Below are 18,985 nucleotides of genomic sequence, written 5' to 3'. Positions count from 1 at the left end.
TTATTTCCTCTGTCATGAAGCATAGCTATAATAACTGCTTTAATGTCTTTGACGGTTGCATCTGGGTCATCTTGGAGTTTGCCTTTGTTCATTTTCTTCTCCTTTGAGAGGAGGTCTCACTTTCTTGACTCTTTTGGAGTAATTTTGGATTATATTTTAGATATTGTAAATATTACATTATTAAAATTTTGAATCATTTATTTTACTCCAAAAAGTGTTTTTGTTTTAGCAGCAGGTAATTAACTTGTTTAGGCAAACTGGAAATTATCACACCTCCAGTACATTGTGGCTCAGATCTTGGATCAGTTCTTTAAACCTTGGCTCCTAACTATATTCAGTCTGCCCCACACAGGCCTGGTTTAGGAGTCTGGCATTAAAATTTTGAAAAATTCTCAGTCATTAGTCCTTCAACTATTTCTTCTGTTCTTTTTTCTCTTTCTTCTCCTGTTGGTCTTCCCATTATACATACGTTTCAATCTGGACTAATTGACCCAGTTCTTAGGTATTCTCTTCCTTTTTCCTCTCTACTTTTCAGTTTGAGAATTTTCTGTTGCTATCACTTCAAATTCACTGATTTTTCCTGGCTATGTCTAGTCGACTAATGAGCCCAAAGGCATTATTCATTTCTGTTACAATTTTTTGGATTTCTAGCATTTCCTTTTAAATCTTTTTAGAGTTTTCACTTCTCAGCTTATATTACCCATTTATTCTTGCATGTTGTCCATTTTTTCCAGTACAGCTTTTAGCATATTATTATTTTAAATTACCGGTCTGACAATTTCAACATTTCTGTCATATCCAAGTTAAGTTCTGATACATGCTGTCTCTTCAAACTGTGCTTTTTGCCTTTTAGCATGCTTTGTAATTTTTTGTTGAAAGCTGGACATGATATACTGGGTAAAGAGGTTTTTAGGATGAGGTTTTGTTTATCTGGCTGGGAATTAGGATGTTTACTGTTTTCTGCAGTTGTCGTGGCTGAAACTTCCTCTGGTGTCCTTGTTTTTGTCTCCCTTGTTGCCTTTGTGTTTCCCTAAAGACTTCTTACAAAAGGTCTGAGACTTGTAGTTCAGACCTTGTGATTCCTGGAGAGGGGAAACACTGTATAGTCCTAAGATTAGGTCTCAGTCTTTTAGTGAGCCTGTGCCCCTAGACTGTGACCTTCTTAAGTATTTCCCAGTCCTCCTACTACCACCCCTACTTAGATGAGAAAGGAAGGCTAGAGGGGTGGAGTTAGGTACCTCCCTTCTCCTCCCTAGTAAAACCCAAGGTGGTTAGGCTTCACTGAAATAGTACCTCTGGAGCGCAGGCTTTCAATAATAAAAGAACACTCTGGACATTATTTCTAAATGGCTACCTTTCCTCTCATCCTGCCAGAAGCACTGGGAGATTTTTCTCAGGTCTTTACCCTCAGAACTTAGTGGGATTCCTGGAGGTATAACTCACACAAAAGTCTGAGGAAGCCCTCCTAAGCATGGGACAAATTTTTAACCCTCAAGCTTGTCCAAACTGAGCCTTGGGAAATTTGTCAATTACACTTTAAATTTTTCTACCCTAGTATTGGCTTCAGTGGCAGGATTCCGCTCCTGGCCTTCTGCTCTGGTAAGCTGTGCTTCACCGTATTACCCTGCTCTCTAATTTTGGGGGCAGTGGTTTGCCCATGACATCAACTGTCTGATGGATCCAAAAAGGATTGTTGATTTTCCGTTTGTTCGGTCTTTTTTTCTTGTGAGGGTGAGAGTGACGACTTCTGGGCTTCTTTCACGCCAAACTAAACTGGTTCAGGAGTTGGCCAGAGACATCCTGAGTTTTTATACTCAGGGTTCTTTTTAAGGGTTTTAAGGGTTCCACTTCTGTTATCTTTCGTTTCAGTTCCTCCTCCTGTACCCCTTATCTGCTGGTGGCCCTGGTTCCTCTGGCCAGGAAGAGGACTGATTTTTGTTTTAAATCAGAGCTGCCCTTAGGGGTAGAGCTACAGAAAAACAGGAGACTCACTCTGTGTTGGTCATTTGCTCCAAGTTTTGACTCCCCTCTAAAGCCTGTTAGCATTTGTTCAGTCTGCAGGATATTCATGCTGTTGTTTCTGTATTTTGCCCAGAGTTTATAGTTGTTATCTGCAGAAGGATCACTTGATTAGGAGTTCACACTTCCACACCATAAGTGGAACTTGACTTTCTACTGAAGAAAGAAAGGACTATAACATTTGTTCTCCTTCCTTGTTTCAGGAGTTTTACATTCATTATTTCATTTACGGTTCAGAATGACACTGAGGCTCAGAGATTAAATAACTTGCTCAAGGATGTGAGTGGCAAAACCGAGATGAGTCCCAGTGCTGTTAAACCTGAAAATTACCCTTTTTTCTACTATATTATCTAGCATCTCTAAAGTATGAATATCTGCTAAGGACTAGGTTTGTATAATACAAAATTATTCTTCATTCACAACTCACTATGATTAACCTCAATCATATCAAGATTTAAGGACAATAAAATGGGATTTTTGATTGGGAATAAAGGTCGGAGAGGGTTGGAGTCTCCAACATGGAAGAGATCTGGGTAGGCTGGGACAGAATGACTAAAAGATTTGTGAAAAGACAGATCAGAAAACACGTGCACAATACACTAAACTTCTTGACAGGGAATTTGGTCTTGTCCATCTTTGTACTTCAGGGACTACTACAATGACTAGTATACACAGTGCTTTAAATATTTGGAAGGAATTAACATTTAGATACTTTTGCGTACATAATTATGAGGACCTCATTGGATTTTCTGCAGAAATAATGTATGTAAAATATCTAGCATAAAGATACTTAATAAATATTAGTTCCTTTCTCTTCACTTCCTAACTAGTTTAAAATGTTGAAAACCACAGGATCATTCTGGTTCAGGTGGTAGCATGCCTTAATGGATTCAACGATTTCAATCCAGTGTTTGATCACCACATACCTGCTTTTGTCATTAAATTATGAATAAACAAATGATCCAATCAAAATCAAATTGAGGAGCACTTTAGAGAGTTTCCGGTATCACTGACAAGGAAATAATATGCTGGCCATAGGAAAGGGTATCTGTACTACCCTGAAGTATCCTTAGGAGAATCTCATCACCAGAGGAGGTTTTTCTTTTTCCTGCATTCTCATGTTAATGACAGATGACTACTTAGAGAAGATCAAGACACATGAAAAAGCAGACCTCACTCAGTAAGATGGCAGCGAGTAAGGCAACTTATCCAACTTGTTTCAGGGTTTTTTTAGGTGCAGGAGTCCAACTGATTTGATTCTATCCTAAATTCCTGTCTCTCCTAGATCAAGGTGAAAGGAAAACTTCAAAGACTTTCACAGATTCCTACTCGGGTGTGCTGGAAAGAGTTTTTTATCAACTAAGGGTTGACTTTGTTCTCTTGCTCTTTTTTCTACCAGGAGAGTAGTCTGGTAGCGATACCCTCTCATGGCTCTGAATTCTCTCATTTCAATACTACAGGCACAAAGAGAAGTACCTTTAGATTACTAGGATACACAGCATGCAATAATCCCTTATGCCAGGACAGTTTTACAAGTGAGTTATTCTACTTCAGTCTTTATTCCCAGGGCCTGATAGATAAAAGTCCCTGCTTAATCTCAGCTTATTAAGTATAAGGAAAAAATTCTCTTTAAATATATTTTTTGATGTGTACCCATTGTTAAGAACTCCTTAAATGATGAGAGAAACCTATGTGCATTAAGAAAAGTAGTTACAATAGCCAATGTGTCAAAGTAAGCTTTTCTCTAAGGGGTCTTTCTATAAAATGGGAGTCTTTCTACACATAAAAGTATATCAAGGTAATACCAAGGGATTAAAAATAAGGTTTCTAAGAGGATGAGCTAATATCATTTTGACTCTTTCGGATGGTCTCTTCTTAAATCTTATTTGAACAAATCGACCCAACATTAATTTATCCAGAAAGAAAGAGTGATCACATGAATTCTAATTCATCTTAAAAATAATGTCAAAATATTATTCAAGAGATGACTATTAGGTTCTGCAACTTGTGGTACAGGTAGCAATCTCAATGTTTATATATATGTGTGTGTGTGTGTGTGTGTGTATATATATATATATATTTTTTTTTTTTTTTACAGGTTATGGAGAGAAATAGATTAGAAACAGAAAGTAAGTTACAGTGTACCAAATGCTTCCCACAGTCTGTCTGTCTGGAGGTGATATGTAAATCCAAGTATCAATTTAGAAAACTGTACCCAAAAAAAGAATGTACCAAATGGTAAATTTACAGGGTCACAGTCTCTTGTTCGTCTCAGGACCACACATATTTCAAAAATTAAGAGATTTTGCAGTCTAGAAAGGTAATAATATCCCTAAGCAGGTTATAGGGCAGCATACTGAAATCAAACACATTAGTATTTCAGCAGTGAAAGGTATGAGTATTCACACTAGTAGAATAAATAAATCCATTATCAGTTCTGGTTAGGTGTCTAGATTTTGAAATTATGCAAAATTTAATTGTGGACCTGTAATAAAATCAGTTCAGATATATAAGCAAAAAAATGTTTTATACCCATGATCCTAGATATACAGGCAAAAGGGGTTCTTTCCTCTGCTGAAGAAAGAAAATGGCCATCAGGGCAAACACATAAGGTGGCAGACCTCCTTCTTCAGGGCGATCTATACTGCAAAGCTACAAACAAGAGAAAAGAAAGTTAAGCATTCTTTTTGTATGAATTTGTGATTTACACGATTTGGCCTAAAACCTGTAACCTCATTCTTGTTTACTACATGATTTACGGTAATTCTTCAGACAAAAATAGCAGTTATGAAATATACAACTTCCTTAAACTTTTGCAACCACATATTGTGGTTTTAAGTGATAGTTTCAATTTCGAATATTTAATCCTGTTAACCATACTCACTTGTGGATGGCCCTAAAATATTATTTCCTATTTTATTTTTTGATATACATGGTCAATTCATTCATTTGGTTAGAATACATGTTAATGAATTAAAAATATTTGTTCAGTTACAAATGTAAGCCAGTTCAATGGTCCTCTTACCCTAACCCATAGCGTCTGGCATATGCATGCTTTGGTCACAAAGGTTGGTGTGGGGAGAGAATGTGGACAAACTCATCATCACTAATGGAAATAACAACTAAAAAGGCACATTCTACTTAGTGATGAAGCAGGTGGTGGTTTTCAAAGGATAGCATATTATAATTATAATTTATCCAGTGAAGAGTGGGAAATCCTTTGTTCAGGATCCAAGAAACAGGAAGTATCTATTGGTATTGATATACCTGAATCAGTAAAGCTTTTGCTTATCTCTAAAAGCACATACACAGAGTCTCAATTTTTTTTTTTTTTTTTTGAGACAGAGTCTCGCTCTGTCACCCAGGGTGGAGTGCAGTGGCGCAATCTCGGCTCACTGCAACCTCTACTTCCCAGGTTCAAGCGACAGAATCTCAATTTTATAATCATGACTCAACCTTACATTTTGGGGGAATGTTAAATCTTCTACTGTTTGAGTATTTTAATTGAAATATATTTAAAACATTATGGAAATGTAAACAAGATCAGAGAGTATCTTCTATTTTTTGCAGTCTCTCTGTATGTTATTGGATATGATATGAGAAGCTTTAGCTCAACTTTCCTTTGCCTAACAACCACTGTGGTAAACTAGTTAAAATGTAAGTCCCTGGGCCTTATCCTCTGAGATTTGACCCACAAATCTGATTTTTAATAAGCCCTATAAATCATTCTGATCTTTTGAGCAATACTGTTAAAGTGAAATAGAAACACTGAATCTTCCATCTGTACATGTTTCCATTGCAAAATTCAGATGTCTTTCTCTTTTGATGTCTATAAATTTGCATTTAAACACTGAAGATTAAATTAAGTAAAAATCAAAGCATACTGCTTATACTATATGTAGAATATATTCATGCATAAAGAACTCAAGCCTACCTTTGCCCAGTACCTAAACGCAATCACCAAAGGAACCAGCTTTGGTTCTAGTTTTCCAAGGGCAGTTAAATGCTTTGTTGTCAGACAAGCATTTTCATTTCCTGCGCTCACTTTACACAGAAGACCACTGGTGAGAGGTGGGGGATGAGGATGGGAAAGAAAAAAAGAAAAAAGTGTTATACAGGTCTGAAAGTGTCTTTTATGCCAACAACTAATATACATGGATAATAAATACTTCAAAAAGAAAAAGCTTAAAAGTGAAAAAAACTTACTACATCTTTATGGGTCATTTAATAAAGTAAATTTTCTTCACAAAAAAGATATCGTGGCTATTTGCTGAGTAACCTTTATTTTTCAGATCCATAATTCTGTTTTCAAATATTAAAATTATTTTTTTGGGGGAAATGCAAATAAGGAAAATATTATAAAATGTTTCAAATGGGAGCATGATTCATCTCTGTAACAATAAAAGAGTGTTTTCCCAAGAGCTGGAGGAATGTGCCTAATGAACAATCATTACAGCCCATAAACCACCCATTTACAGTAGTGACAGTAATACTTTCAAACAGAGGGAGGGAGAGAGATAAACCCGAGAGGTCACACTGTTACTCAGCACTGCCATAAATGCTGCTAAAAAGGATGGCAAATACAGGTGATTACAGCAAGTAACCATTTAATAAGGCTGTTTTTTTATCAAGTTGAAATGGACTGAAATGCTTCCTTCCTATATTTTTTCTTTTAAGTCATTTTATTATTTTTAAAATAGGATTTTCCCCTTTCATATCAAATGCCAAAAGTATAGGGATAATGTTAGTAGGAACCATGTGTGACAACCAAATAAAAAGCTTATAATTTTAAAAATTGGATGTAGTAAAGAACTTGTGCTTTTGGTGAATTGATAGTTAATAAATAAACAGCTTAAAGAAATGAGACCTTTGCTTTTCTCTGCACACCACCACTGGCACCCTAGCGTGGAAGTCTGCATCGACATCAATAAAAGAGTCTGAGGAAAGAAGAAAAAAAATATTAAGTGGGTTAATTAAAGCTTTGTTTAAAAGCAGAACCAGATAAAGTACAAGTACCAGTTGTCCCTTAGCTGTGAGTCTTTTGAAAGACCACTACTAAATAATGCTCTGAAATGACTTGAAAAGGAAAAAATATTATATTCAAAAACCAAGTTATCACATTAATATAAAATCCTTAGTTTGTAAAGTGAATGTTTCATTAGAAGTGACTACATCATCGGATCAGAAAATTCAAATGTTACATGGATAACAATTAGAAATATAGGTAATACATTTAAAAACAAAGTTGCTGCAAAAGCTACTAAAATATTCAGTGTCGAAATATGCATTGATTGAAGACAAAATTTAACCAAAACAAGGAGGATGGGGATGACTAATTCAAAAGATGATACGGTTTCATGAGGACTATGTAAAACACAAAAAGCCATAAAGCCCCAAGCTGGACATTATATTAGACAACTGATAAACCTAAATGGGCACAACTGCGGATTCATTAATCAGGGTTGGGTTAAACCTATTCACTGTTGGTAAAATATTGATTTTAATCATTGATAAAAACAGATTATCCTTTAGTTTTACCCTCAAGAGTACATTTTACATATTTTGCATTTCTTAGTCACATCTAGGACTCATTTAATCTTTATAAATAGTGACGATGTCATCAAGCTAAAAGCTTTACTTATGAAATGGTTATTCTGCATAGTAGAACTACTAACAGGACTTTAGTTAATAATTCATGGGCATTTGCTTTGCTTTTTGCTTTGGATATTACCCATAAAAATAATTTTAAAAGCATGCCTTGCTATTTTCAAAGTTTGAGAGATAGGATATATCCAAATTATAAACATAAAAATTTTAAAATGTGGAATTTGGCCTTACCACTGTTCTTTAAACAATCTTGAACAAGTAAGAGGACATCTGGCTGAGACATCTAGGAAATAAATCAATGAATACATGAAATTATTCCTAAGTGATTTTGCTTCACTGATATAAGACTCATCCGAAGTTCCCCAAATTCCTTTCTAAATGAGAAATGCACATTGCTACCAAAGTAATTGCTCACTAGGCTGTTTGCATATGTCAATCAAAGACAGACAGATCAACACCAAATGAAGATGAATGTGGGCAAGAGACCTACTACACAACTAACTCCTGATTAACTAATTATTGAGGTAATTTGCCTCTCAACAAGTCTCAAAGTGGTAGCTGGAAGTTTGTCAAACTGCTAACAATATTACCTCTCTCTCTAATACCATTGCAACAGATAGCTTACTGGTCCTGGAGTCCGTCTTGCATTTCTTTTTAAAATCCTTGTTTTGCATTGGAACCAGAACCATTTAAAATCATCAACTGTATCCTTACAACTCTCAATGACTTCTTACTGCCCTTCGGTCAAAACCAAATTCTTTAATTACCACGGTCTACACGATTCTGCAAGTCAAGCCCAGCCTACCTTGCCATCCTCATCTCCTGCTCTTCTTTTTCTCGGTCCCTTCACCATACTTACACAACCTTTCTTTTAGCTCCTTGAATATGCCAAGTTCTTTATTGATTTCGGGTATTTGCAAATGCTGCTCCCTCTGCCCGAAACTCTTTTCCTCCCAGTTTCCCCCTATCCTGCAAGCTCTTTTTCATCTTTTAGAGCTCAGCTTAAATGTTCCCTCTTCAAAGAGGCCTTCATGACTGCTTTATCTCTGCCCAGCCCTTGTCATTTTCTATCCCTGAATCTTTACCTGCAGAGCTCTCACTATAATTACAAGGTAATTACTAATCTCCTTTACTAGATGAGTTCCATGAAGAGGAACCATCTCTGTTTTGTCCTTTATAACCTAGTACGTCTGCCATACAAATGGGATTAGTGAATATCTGCTAAATGAATTAATGACACCAGATCAAAATAAAATAACTGCTATGGCTGGTAAATCACTGATCAGAATTTAAGGCTAAAACACAGTCTACTGGGTAGCTTACCAGGTAGCTACAGCAGTCAGGTATAGCAAGAAGTAAGAGGCTGTAAAATAGAACCTCTGGGGCCCCAGAATCTGGACTTTTTTTTTGAGAGAGGTGGGGCTGGCCAGGCTGTTCATGAGCTCCTGGGCTCAAGTAATCCTCTGACCTCAGCCTCCCGAGTAGCTGGGATTAGAGGGTTAAGCCACTGCACCCAGCTCAGAATATGGACTTTTAACAAGCAACCCAAATAACTGCAAACAGATCATTTATAAACAGGCCTGTGGGAACTACCAGTAGAGAAACAGATAATCTACTAAAGTGCCTTCTGGTTTTTTCTTCTTTTTTTTTTTTTTAAAGAGAGAGGGTCTCACTATGCTGTCCAGGCTGATGCAATTCTCAAGTGCAGTCACAGCTAACTACAGCTTTGAACTCCTGGGCTCGTGATCCTCCTGCCTCAACCTCCAGAGTAGCTGGGAATACAGAAGTATGCCGTGCCCAGCTACACTCCAGTTTTAAAATTCTAACTCATCAACATACTTTTAAATCATGCTTAAACCAGAAATCCAGGCTAGGTGTGATTCTTTAAAAGCCTAATTATTCTAATAACATAGGTATACAAAAAGAGGAAACTCCAGAGATAATTAAGCTTTCAGATCATAAATGTTTAAATATCTATACTGTTTAAAATCTGAATTCCCTTTCTGCCACTGGAAAGTTGATTTTATCAAGAAAATTTACTCTTTTTAAGTAACAGAACCTAAACACCCCTATCAGGTGCACGTGGTTGAAAAACCAGTGTTGGATGTATAAAAGATCCACAGACTAAAATAAGTATGAAAATTTGCAGAGTATTAAAAAAAAAAAAGCTCTGAAACTGAAGGCAAGCAGATGCTGCCATTACACTTAAAATATCTTCAAATATCTGAAATATATTCATAGTTTACATTTGCAAGAAAGAATTTCCATACCACTCTGAAAATGCCAGCATTTCATTTTGTACTTACAATGGCTGGAAATTGGATGTCAATGTTTACATCCGAATTTTTGAAACCCAATCTGCTACAGGATGACCCATATAATCTTAGGGAACAATCTAAAAAGTAAACAAATAAATGAATAAATAAATAAATAAATGTCATAAATACAGTAAAATTGCTCAAAAGTTGTAACAAAACATTGCTATTTCAGAAACAGAAGCATCAATTAAAATTACACAAAAAAGCAAACTTGTATTCAAGACTAGCATAAACAAAGGATAGAAATAGGTGGCTCTTTGCTCTTCACTTCATTTAACAGGGAAGGCAGCATCAACTATCATTTAGCTTAACAGACACTCTTCATGTCAGTTGTAAAATGTCAAATTGCTACATTATCATGTATTTTATGAAGAAAATATTATTATCTAAATGTCACATTTTATGAAGAAAATACTATTTAAAATAATTTTTAATATGTGCCAGTTGAAAAAGAATGCCTTTGTTTAAATTTATAAACCTGATAGTATATTCAAGAGCTAATGCAAACGTTTCTTTTCACCTTTTAGAATGCACACATAGGTGTAACTTACTATAAAGAGGTTTCACTAAAACAATAAAAAAAAATCTTTTGACATATTTAATATGAATTTCTCAATATGAACAAAAAGCATTTGCTACAACATAATCCCTATAGATAAACTTTTGAAAAATAATTACAATATCACTGATATAATTTAAAATGCTAGGCAGCAGGCACTTCACTCTTCAGAGGAAGACGTATGTGTGTATATGTGCACTATCTATATTATAGCATTTATTTTCAATGTTTTACTATGATGTCAAAATAGTACCCTTTCTCATCAGGAGTTGGTTTTCTTGTTTAAGGTTTGCTAAACTTCAAGTGATTTCACTGGGTTTTAGCAGTTTTCCACAACAAAGTACCTTCATTTTTACATGAAATTTTACGTAAAAATCATCACAATTACAATGGACTTTTCAGGAAACACCTATATAATAAAATGAGTAGATTATTTTCCCTTATTCTTATGAAAGTATATCTGTTACAAATACTATATGTATGATCTTTCAGTAGAACAAATAGTTTTAAGATTTATAAGGTGACAAATACAAATAATGATTCCAACCCTAGCTGTGGATCAGAATCACTTGTCGAGCTTTGTAAAAATAGTTGTCCCTGGCTTCACAGGTAATTCTGATGCACAGCAAGGATTGAGAATGATTAAGCTATTCCAACCATTTACCTAAACACGAATGGACAGTGGGGGTTGGGGGACGATGTGGGCTGGGGTTTGTTGCTATCAAGGATTGACAGCAGTTGTGTCAGGCATGGAGCATATCTGACCTTAAATTTTCATGTAATACACTCCAAATAGTTGTCCCCCCTCCCTATCATGCCAAAAGTCTAAAGTTAAAAACAGGCAGAAAACAGACATAACTTGGAAAGTCAACTCAACAGTGCATAAAATCCAATACAAATTTATTAAAACTGGTTTTCAAAGTTCACTTTAGATGCTACAATTCTTTTAAGTACAATTAAATAAAATTTTTTTTTTTTGACATGAATAACCTGAAAATAACTTCAGGATACTTCTCTTGATTTTAACTCAAAATATGGTGTCAATTTAGATGAGTAGAAAGGCAAACAAATATATACACAGGAGTCCCATAGTGTCCCAATAATGCAGGGCATTCAACTTAAAGTTCGCACACAGGGTAAAATTGATAATGCAATGACAATGCATATGAAAGTCCTTGTTACCTTGGGGAAAGCTAGGGAAAACAAAAAACAAAAAAAAACAGAAAACATGAGAGCTTCATGACATGGGAAATAAATTTTTATTTGGTGAAAATTACTACTGGTAGGAGAAATGAATGAGGTACTTTTAGGTAGTTAAATAGAAAAACAAATCTAGAAAATACCTGGTAACTTGTGTTGGAACACATTTTCCATGATACGTTTAATTTCTAGCCTCTGTTCCAAGTTCTCATTGTGTAAGCCAAATTCCTGTACCACTTTGTCAATGGCAATGCCAACTGCATTTATCTGGGAGGGTGTTGGTGGGGGTAACGTAGTGAGCAACTCTTCCTCTTGCTTCTCCTTTTAAGATCAAATGTTGAGATTAAAAATGACTTACACATAGTTTTTACCTTCTACCATTCACGAAGACAACGCCCTATAGAGTTTTCTTTTTCTTAGGCCTCCCTTCTCATCTTAGCTGTGTTATTTTTCATCCTATCAAACATACACATACTTCCTTTTGCACATAATGTGGATCAGTGATAACAGAGGATAGGCGGGCATAAGGAGAAAGTGTAAGGAAAGAATATTAAAAATAGCACTTACAAACACTGTTTGCTTTAATACTAGTATAAGGACATATACCTGGGTCCTATCAATGACTTCATATATCCTGATGCTGCCCTTAAGGAAATTCACAAAATTAACCAGTAAATACATCTGACCAGTATTATGTATTTTGGCTCAAATATATTCAATAAATAAAGCAGTAAAGTTATCAATATCATAGCCTTAAGGAGAAGAAAGCCACAAAGATGACAAGTAATAACAACTCACAGGTAAGCAGACTTGTTTGGGTTACATTCAATTTACCTTAATGTTTTTCTTGTGCCTCTTCTCCTTGATATGCTTATGGGCAAATGCAATGGATTCAATTAAAACATCACAGAGTCTGCAGGTGTACTTGGCTGCAGGGTAGTTTCGTGGTCGCTATAATTTGAAGAGATTTATTTAGAGAGACATAAGTAAAACCAAACATTCAGATAAACAAAATCAGCCAGGAAATGATTTCCCTTTCAATTTCTTTTCTCTAAAGAGACAGGAGTTTCACTATGTTGCCCAGGCTGGAGTGAACTGGCTATTCACAGATGCCATTAGAGCATACTACAGCCCCAAACTCCTGAACTCAAGCAATCCTCTTACCTCAGCCTCGCAGGTAATTGGGGCTACAGGAACGCCTGGCTTCTTCACTTTTAAAATTGCTCCTGTCATTGTTCCCTTTATCACTCTCCTAACAGTCATTTTAGGTACAATAGCAATGACTCCTAATCCTATTAAATCACACTGGATATCACTTTTAACTTGTAGTGCTTAAATACTGATAACCAAAGTAGGATATCTAATTGATCACAGCATGCATACTCAATTAATAACAAAATTTAGGCCCAAACCAGGATTCTAACCAATAAATATACATAGAAGGATGTTACCCTCTTGAGCCTGTCAACGCAGTCTCTCTTCAGTCTCTCCTCAGCCTGCTGTAAGCCCAGCAGCTCCTTCGCTGAAAGCACAGACTCGTCGATCACAGGGCCTTCCAAGTCTCCATCCTGCTCGTTTTCCTCATTTCTAGTCTTCCGTGGCTTCCTAGGTCTGGACCTCTGCTTCTTGTTTTCTTCAGTTGGGGGAGAAATATTATTGGCAATATTAAATAATGCTACTCCTGAGTAAAAAGCAGACGTTACATATGCATGAAATCATGGGAGAGAATAAATCCCATCCGAATGCAGAGCAGAAGGAAAGGTAGCTGTCCCATGGACAACGTGCTTGAATCCCATGGACAACATGCTTGAATATTGTATTCAGTGAGTGCGTCACCTGCAGACATTAATCCATACAAATCAGCTTTTTGGAAAACTTAAAAGAATTCTACTTCAGTCATATAATTTGATTTTTATTATCTCTTCCTGGTATACTGCTGAGCATAGTAAAGCAACAGAAAAATTATAGGCAAGTATATGTACAATTCTATTATATTTAATATATCACAATACATATTGTAAAATATCTTATGTATTCCATAACATCTGTAAGTACACCTGTTATTCTCATTAAAACCATCCACATTTGGTTTCATCTTCTGTAAGTGAACAATCTCAGTAAGGCAACATGGACAATGCACCCCTGGACAACTCAGAAATCAACTATATCCTCATCTGGAGTGAAAAATCACTCATTTAGTTGCAAATTTAGACTTCGATAACACATAAGCGAGGTTCCTCCATTAATATGAAGAAGTCCAAGCCAAAATTTTATTTACTAAGGACAACTATCTCTCATTTTACCTTTGCTTTTATTTTAGCTTCTTTGAACGGCCTGTATGCTGAGCATATTTCAAAGGAAAAAAACAACTGGCAATTGAAACAAAAGTTTTCTCTAAGTACATTTGTTTATAAACTCTGCTATTAGTTCCATAATCCTTATAATGAATAAAAATAATCCTGTTTCTTTTTAAAACCTACAACTTTTCAACTTGTTAAAGTGATTGTGGGATTAAATGATAAAAAATTGCTTTAGATAGTTTTGACAACTTATATCGAGCTTTAAAAAATGAAACTATTAGTAACACATTAGTGCTTGAAAATGTAAACTTACTGAAATGCCCTACATGAAGTAATTCCTCCATCAAGTTTTCAGAGGAACTCATGACTACTAGTATGGCAATTACAATGAACTGGCTGGCTGAAAAGGAAATTTTATAGGACCTCCAATTTTTAAAAAGCTTGCTGAGAGCTCTAAAGAATAGGCAGCAAGCATTGTGCTAAAACTACCTGAGATGACAATCACAAAATTCTGCAAACAACTTCCATAATATGAGAAAATTAAAAAAATTAAAGTGTTGGAAAAGTTGTTTCAAAAACTCAATCAAAATGCACTGAACAAATAAAATACTAAAAGGTAAGTTGTCATTTCAACAGAAAATCAGGCTACCTTGGGCTACCTTAATACTTCCTTTTTAATACCCGCCTACTCCCGATTAAATTATTATTATTATTATTATTATTATTATTTTTGAGACGGAGTCTAGCTCTGTTGCCCAGGCTGGAGTGCAGTGGCCGGATCTCAGCTCACTGCAAGCCCCGCCTCCCGGGTTCACGCCATTCTCCTGCCTCAGCCTCCCGAGTAGCTGGGAGTACAGGCGCCTGCCACCTCGCCCGGCTAATTTTTTTTGTATTTTAGTAGAGACGGGGTTTCACCGTGTTAGCCAGGATGGTCTCGATCTCCTGAACTCGTGATCCGCCTGTCTCGGCCTCCCAAAGTGCTGGGATTACAGGCTTGAGCCACCGCGCCCGGCCCCGATTAAATTATTATAATCTTTTAGGGCCAGCATTTCTGGTAGAAAAAAATTTCTTTTTCAGATAAGCATTTCTTCTACTTAGAGATATATCCATGCTCATTTAGTAAACATTATCGAAAAAAGTTGCATCTAACTTCAGTGTTTATTACAGGTTTCTTAGGCAAAAACTCATTACAAATTTAAAATAACATTGCAATACCCTTTAGAAACGCCCCTGTTAGTTCGCAAGCCAGTTAGCGATAGGGAACCGAATTCCTTTTTTAAACTCTTCCTCTCTTCTGGTCACAAAGGCTTCTCCACATAACTATATTTGCTGTCATTTTCTAGAAAGAGTAACTTCTTTCTTCCTCCAAAGACCACAATTAACTTCTACTGCTTTTATACAGAAGTGGATGGCTGCAGAAATTCTGTCAGATAACGGCAGCTACCACGATGGTGTATCTTATTGTGCAATAGATGTAAAGCACTTTATATGTACTGCCTCATTTAATCCCTACAGCAATCCTGCTAATACTAATATTGTCCCCATTGTACAGATGGGGACAATGCTAATCCAAGAGAATAACTTCTCCAAGAACACATGGCTAAATCAAAGGGATTGAAAATATAGATTAAAATATGGATGGGGCCAGGTGCAGTGGGTCATGCCTGTAATTCCCAGCACTTTGGGAGGCTGAGGTGGGAGGGGCTGCTTGAGCTCAGGAGTTCAAGACCAGCCTGGGCAACATAGTGAGATGTTATCTCTAGCAAAAATGAAAAAAATTAGCCAGGCAAGATGACTCACTCCTGTGGTCCCAGCTAATCGGGAGGCTGAGATGGAAGGACTGCTTAAGCCTAGGAGGTGAGGCTGCGGTGAGTCATGATTGCACCATTGCACTCCAGCCTGGGTGACAAAGTGAGACTCTATCTATAAAACAAACAAACAAACAAACAAAGGATGAAATCCTGAAATTCAGCCTTCTAACTAACAACATAAAAACTGGAGAGAAATTACTAAAATCCCTTCTTGGAACATACACATTCACATCTGGAGTGGACTAGCACCGAAAGACAATATAACCTTCTAAACCTAGTTTCACAGGCATGCGTGGTAAAAACTGTCAAAATCTCACCAGAGGGACTCTTGGAGGGTAAAGCTAGGTACCGACGAAAAATTGTCGGCCAGGTGTGATAGTTCATGCCTGTAATCCCAGCACTTTGGGTGGCTGAGGCAGGCAGATCACCTGAGGTCGGGAGTTCGAGACCATCCTGGCCAACATGGTGAAACCCCATCCCTACTAAAAATACAAAAATTTGCTGGGTGTGGTGGCAGGCACCTGTAATCCCAGCTACTCGGGAGGCTGAGGCAGGAGAACTGCCTGAACTCGGGAGGTTGTGGTAAGCCAAGATCGCACCATTGCGCTCCAGCCTGGCTGACAGGAGTGAAACTCCACCTCAAAAAAAACAAAAGAGAAAAAGAACAATTCTCATAATTACTTGGAGGAAGACTACCTGGCTTACCTCAGATTTATTGTAATAAGAGTTCCCTATATTCAGCATTCCAAGTTTCCCATATTTTATTTGCATATGGTTCACAAAGGACATGTGTATTTGAGTGGATGCTTTCCAGCTAAGATCATTAATGGCAATGTCCCAAATACATTAAATTGGCAATCTAGGACATTTGAGGGCTAAAGTAGGGGCAGTAATGTAGAGCTGAAAAAAACAGAAGGTAGTACTGTATTTAGGGGAAAACAAAAAGCAAATGTATCATAATTTCCATTATATCTTCTCACATTGTTGAATAAGACCCTTCCTTATTAAGACACAATTTTGATAAAGAAATTTCAATCTCTTTAATGAGATCCTTTTTAGTTTATACTTTCAGTTGAATCTCTCTAAAGTAAATAATGTTATACCAAAGCTTAATGCTTCCTATATGAAGATTTTCAAGGGACAGAAACTGAATAATTCTTTACTTAATAACTGTGAAAACATATACCTGTGTGTCATACAGGGAAAACATGCAAGCTTTTGAATTACCTCCAATAAAAAGATAGCAAAATTAATCTCCTATTCAAATACATTTAAAAGCAACTTCTTTAGTTGCTTTTATAAGAATACAAATAAAATAAGAAAACATAAGTTTCTGTGGTCAGCAAACAGTTCCTTTTAATGTCTAGCTGCAAATTTTTGACAAACTTTCTTTTTAAAATGCTTTTCAGCCGGGTGTGGTGGCTCACACCTGTACTCCCAACACTTTGGGAGGTTAAGGCAGGCAGATCAGGAGGTCAGCAGATCGAGACTAGCCCTGGCCAACATGCTGAAACCTTGACTCTACTAAAAGTACAAAAATTAGCCAGGTGTGGTGGTGCATGCCTGTAGTCCCAGCTACTCAGGAGGCTGAGGCAGGAGAATTGCTTGAACCTAGGAGGTGGAGGTTGCAGTGAGCCAAGATTGCACCACTGCACTCCAGCCTGGATGACAGAGTGAGACTCCATCTCAATAATAATAATAATAATAATAATAATAATAAAGTAAAATGGTTTTCAAGATCAACTTCTACAAGACTGACTATAGGTAACAAAATTGCCCACATCCCACCTAGACACAGTAATACAGAAACACTTAAATAGACACAATTTTTAACAAAGAAAAGCACAAATTAAAAGCCCAGAAATTATCAAGAAATGTTCAGCTCCGCCGTCAGGATTTCAGGTCCAGCGAGGCTGAGTTAATGGCCAGAGTAGCAGAGTCCCCAATTTTAGTTCTACTTCCTCATTTACTGCTCTGCATAAACAGGTCTGTGTAAATTTAACCTCTCCGAGCTGCAGCTCCCTGATTTGTAAAATTGTGATTACATCTTTGATATATCACAACAGAGTGCTGCATCAGATAATTCTTTAAGCTATTTCTAGCTTAAAGATTTAAGTTTTATGTCTCCCTACTACTTAACGCCTTTATAACACTTCATTCTGTTTCTGCTACTTGATATTGATATATACTCTTAATTTTCCAATTTAAAAATATCTGAGAACCAGGTGCGGTAGCTCACGCCTGTAATCCCAGCACTTTGGGAAGCCGAGGCGGGTGGCTCACTCGAGGTCAGGAGTTCAAGACCAGCCTGGCCAACAGGGAGAAACCTTATCTCTATTTAAAAAATAGAAAAATCAGCTGGGCATGGTGGTGTGCACCTGTAGTCCCAGCTACTCGGGAGGCTGAGGCATGAGAATTGCTTGATCCTGGGAGGCAGGGGCTGCAGTGACAGGAGGTCACATCACTGCACTCCAGCCTGGGTGACAGCAAGACTGTCTCAAAGAAAAAAAAAAAAAAATCAGGCTGAGTACGGTGGCTCACACCTGTAATCCCAGCACTTTGGGACGCCAAGGTGGGTAGATTACTGGAGGTTAAGAGTTCGAGACCAGTCTGGCCAACATGGTGAAACCCTGTCTCTATAAAAAATACAAAAATTAGCCGGGTGTGGTGGCACGCGCCTCTAGTCCCAGCTACTCTGGAGGATGAGACAGGAGAATCGCTTGAACCCAGGAGGCGGAGGTTGCAGTGAGCCAAGATCGTGCCACTGTACTCCAGCCTGGGTGACACAGCGAGACTCCATCTCAAAAAATAAAATAAAATAAAATAAAAATAAATGGATCTGACAACTAGAAGAATCTACGAAAAAAGAAAAAAATACCAAATAGCACATTTCCCCCCATTTAATATCAGTAAGCACTTGAGACTTTCATTTTTATCCTAAGACCTAGTAAAAATAAAAGACAACCTTTTTGCTTTTAAGTATTCATATGCATGGGACACAAACTCAAACACCTTATAGGTAACCTGTGTATGAACTGGCCACCGTGAGAAAACATGAAAAGGCATCGGGCGATCTAGAAAGTGTCCATATTCCCTGAATGCATTTAAACTAAAAAAATTTATTTAAAAGTGCTGGCCAGTTTGAAGCACATTCTGTACGACCACTAAAAA

At 36.9% G+C, this 18,985-nt stretch overlaps 1 protein-coding gene across 6 annotated transcripts in view; it reads right to left on the bottom strand.

Annotated features, from left to right (window-relative positions):
• Positions 1–18,985, bottom strand: part of TUT7 (terminal uridylyl transferase 7) — a 66,438-nt gene that overhangs the window by 44,749 nt on the left and 2,704 nt on the right. For all 6 annotated transcript variants that reach the window (XM_071077594.1, XM_011771103.3, XM_011771101.3 and 3 more), the window contains exons 3-10: positions 13,155–13,336; positions 12,538–12,654; positions 11,847–12,024; positions 9,933–10,021; positions 7,858–7,909; positions 6,887–6,956; positions 5,954–6,080; positions 4,552–4,671 (exon numbers count right to left, since the gene is read on the bottom strand). In XM_071077594.1, the coding sequence (XP_070933695.1) occupies positions 4,552–4,671; positions 5,954–6,080; positions 6,887–6,956; positions 7,858–7,909; positions 9,933–10,021; positions 11,847–12,024; positions 12,538–12,654; positions 13,155–13,336 (935 nt within the window). The remainder of the gene's footprint in view (positions 1–4,551; positions 4,672–5,953; positions 6,081–6,886; positions 6,957–7,857; positions 7,910–9,932; positions 10,022–11,846; positions 12,025–12,537; positions 12,655–13,154; positions 13,337–18,985) is intronic.

This window comes from Macaca nemestrina, chromosome 14 (genome assembly GCF_043159975.1).
Source record: "Macaca nemestrina isolate mMacNem1 chromosome 14, mMacNem.hap1, whole genome shotgun sequence".
Classification (NCBI taxonomy): domain Eukaryota; kingdom Metazoa; phylum Chordata; class Mammalia; order Primates; family Cercopithecidae; genus Macaca; species Macaca nemestrina.
This window is presented reverse-complemented; position numbering and strand designations above follow the sequence as displayed.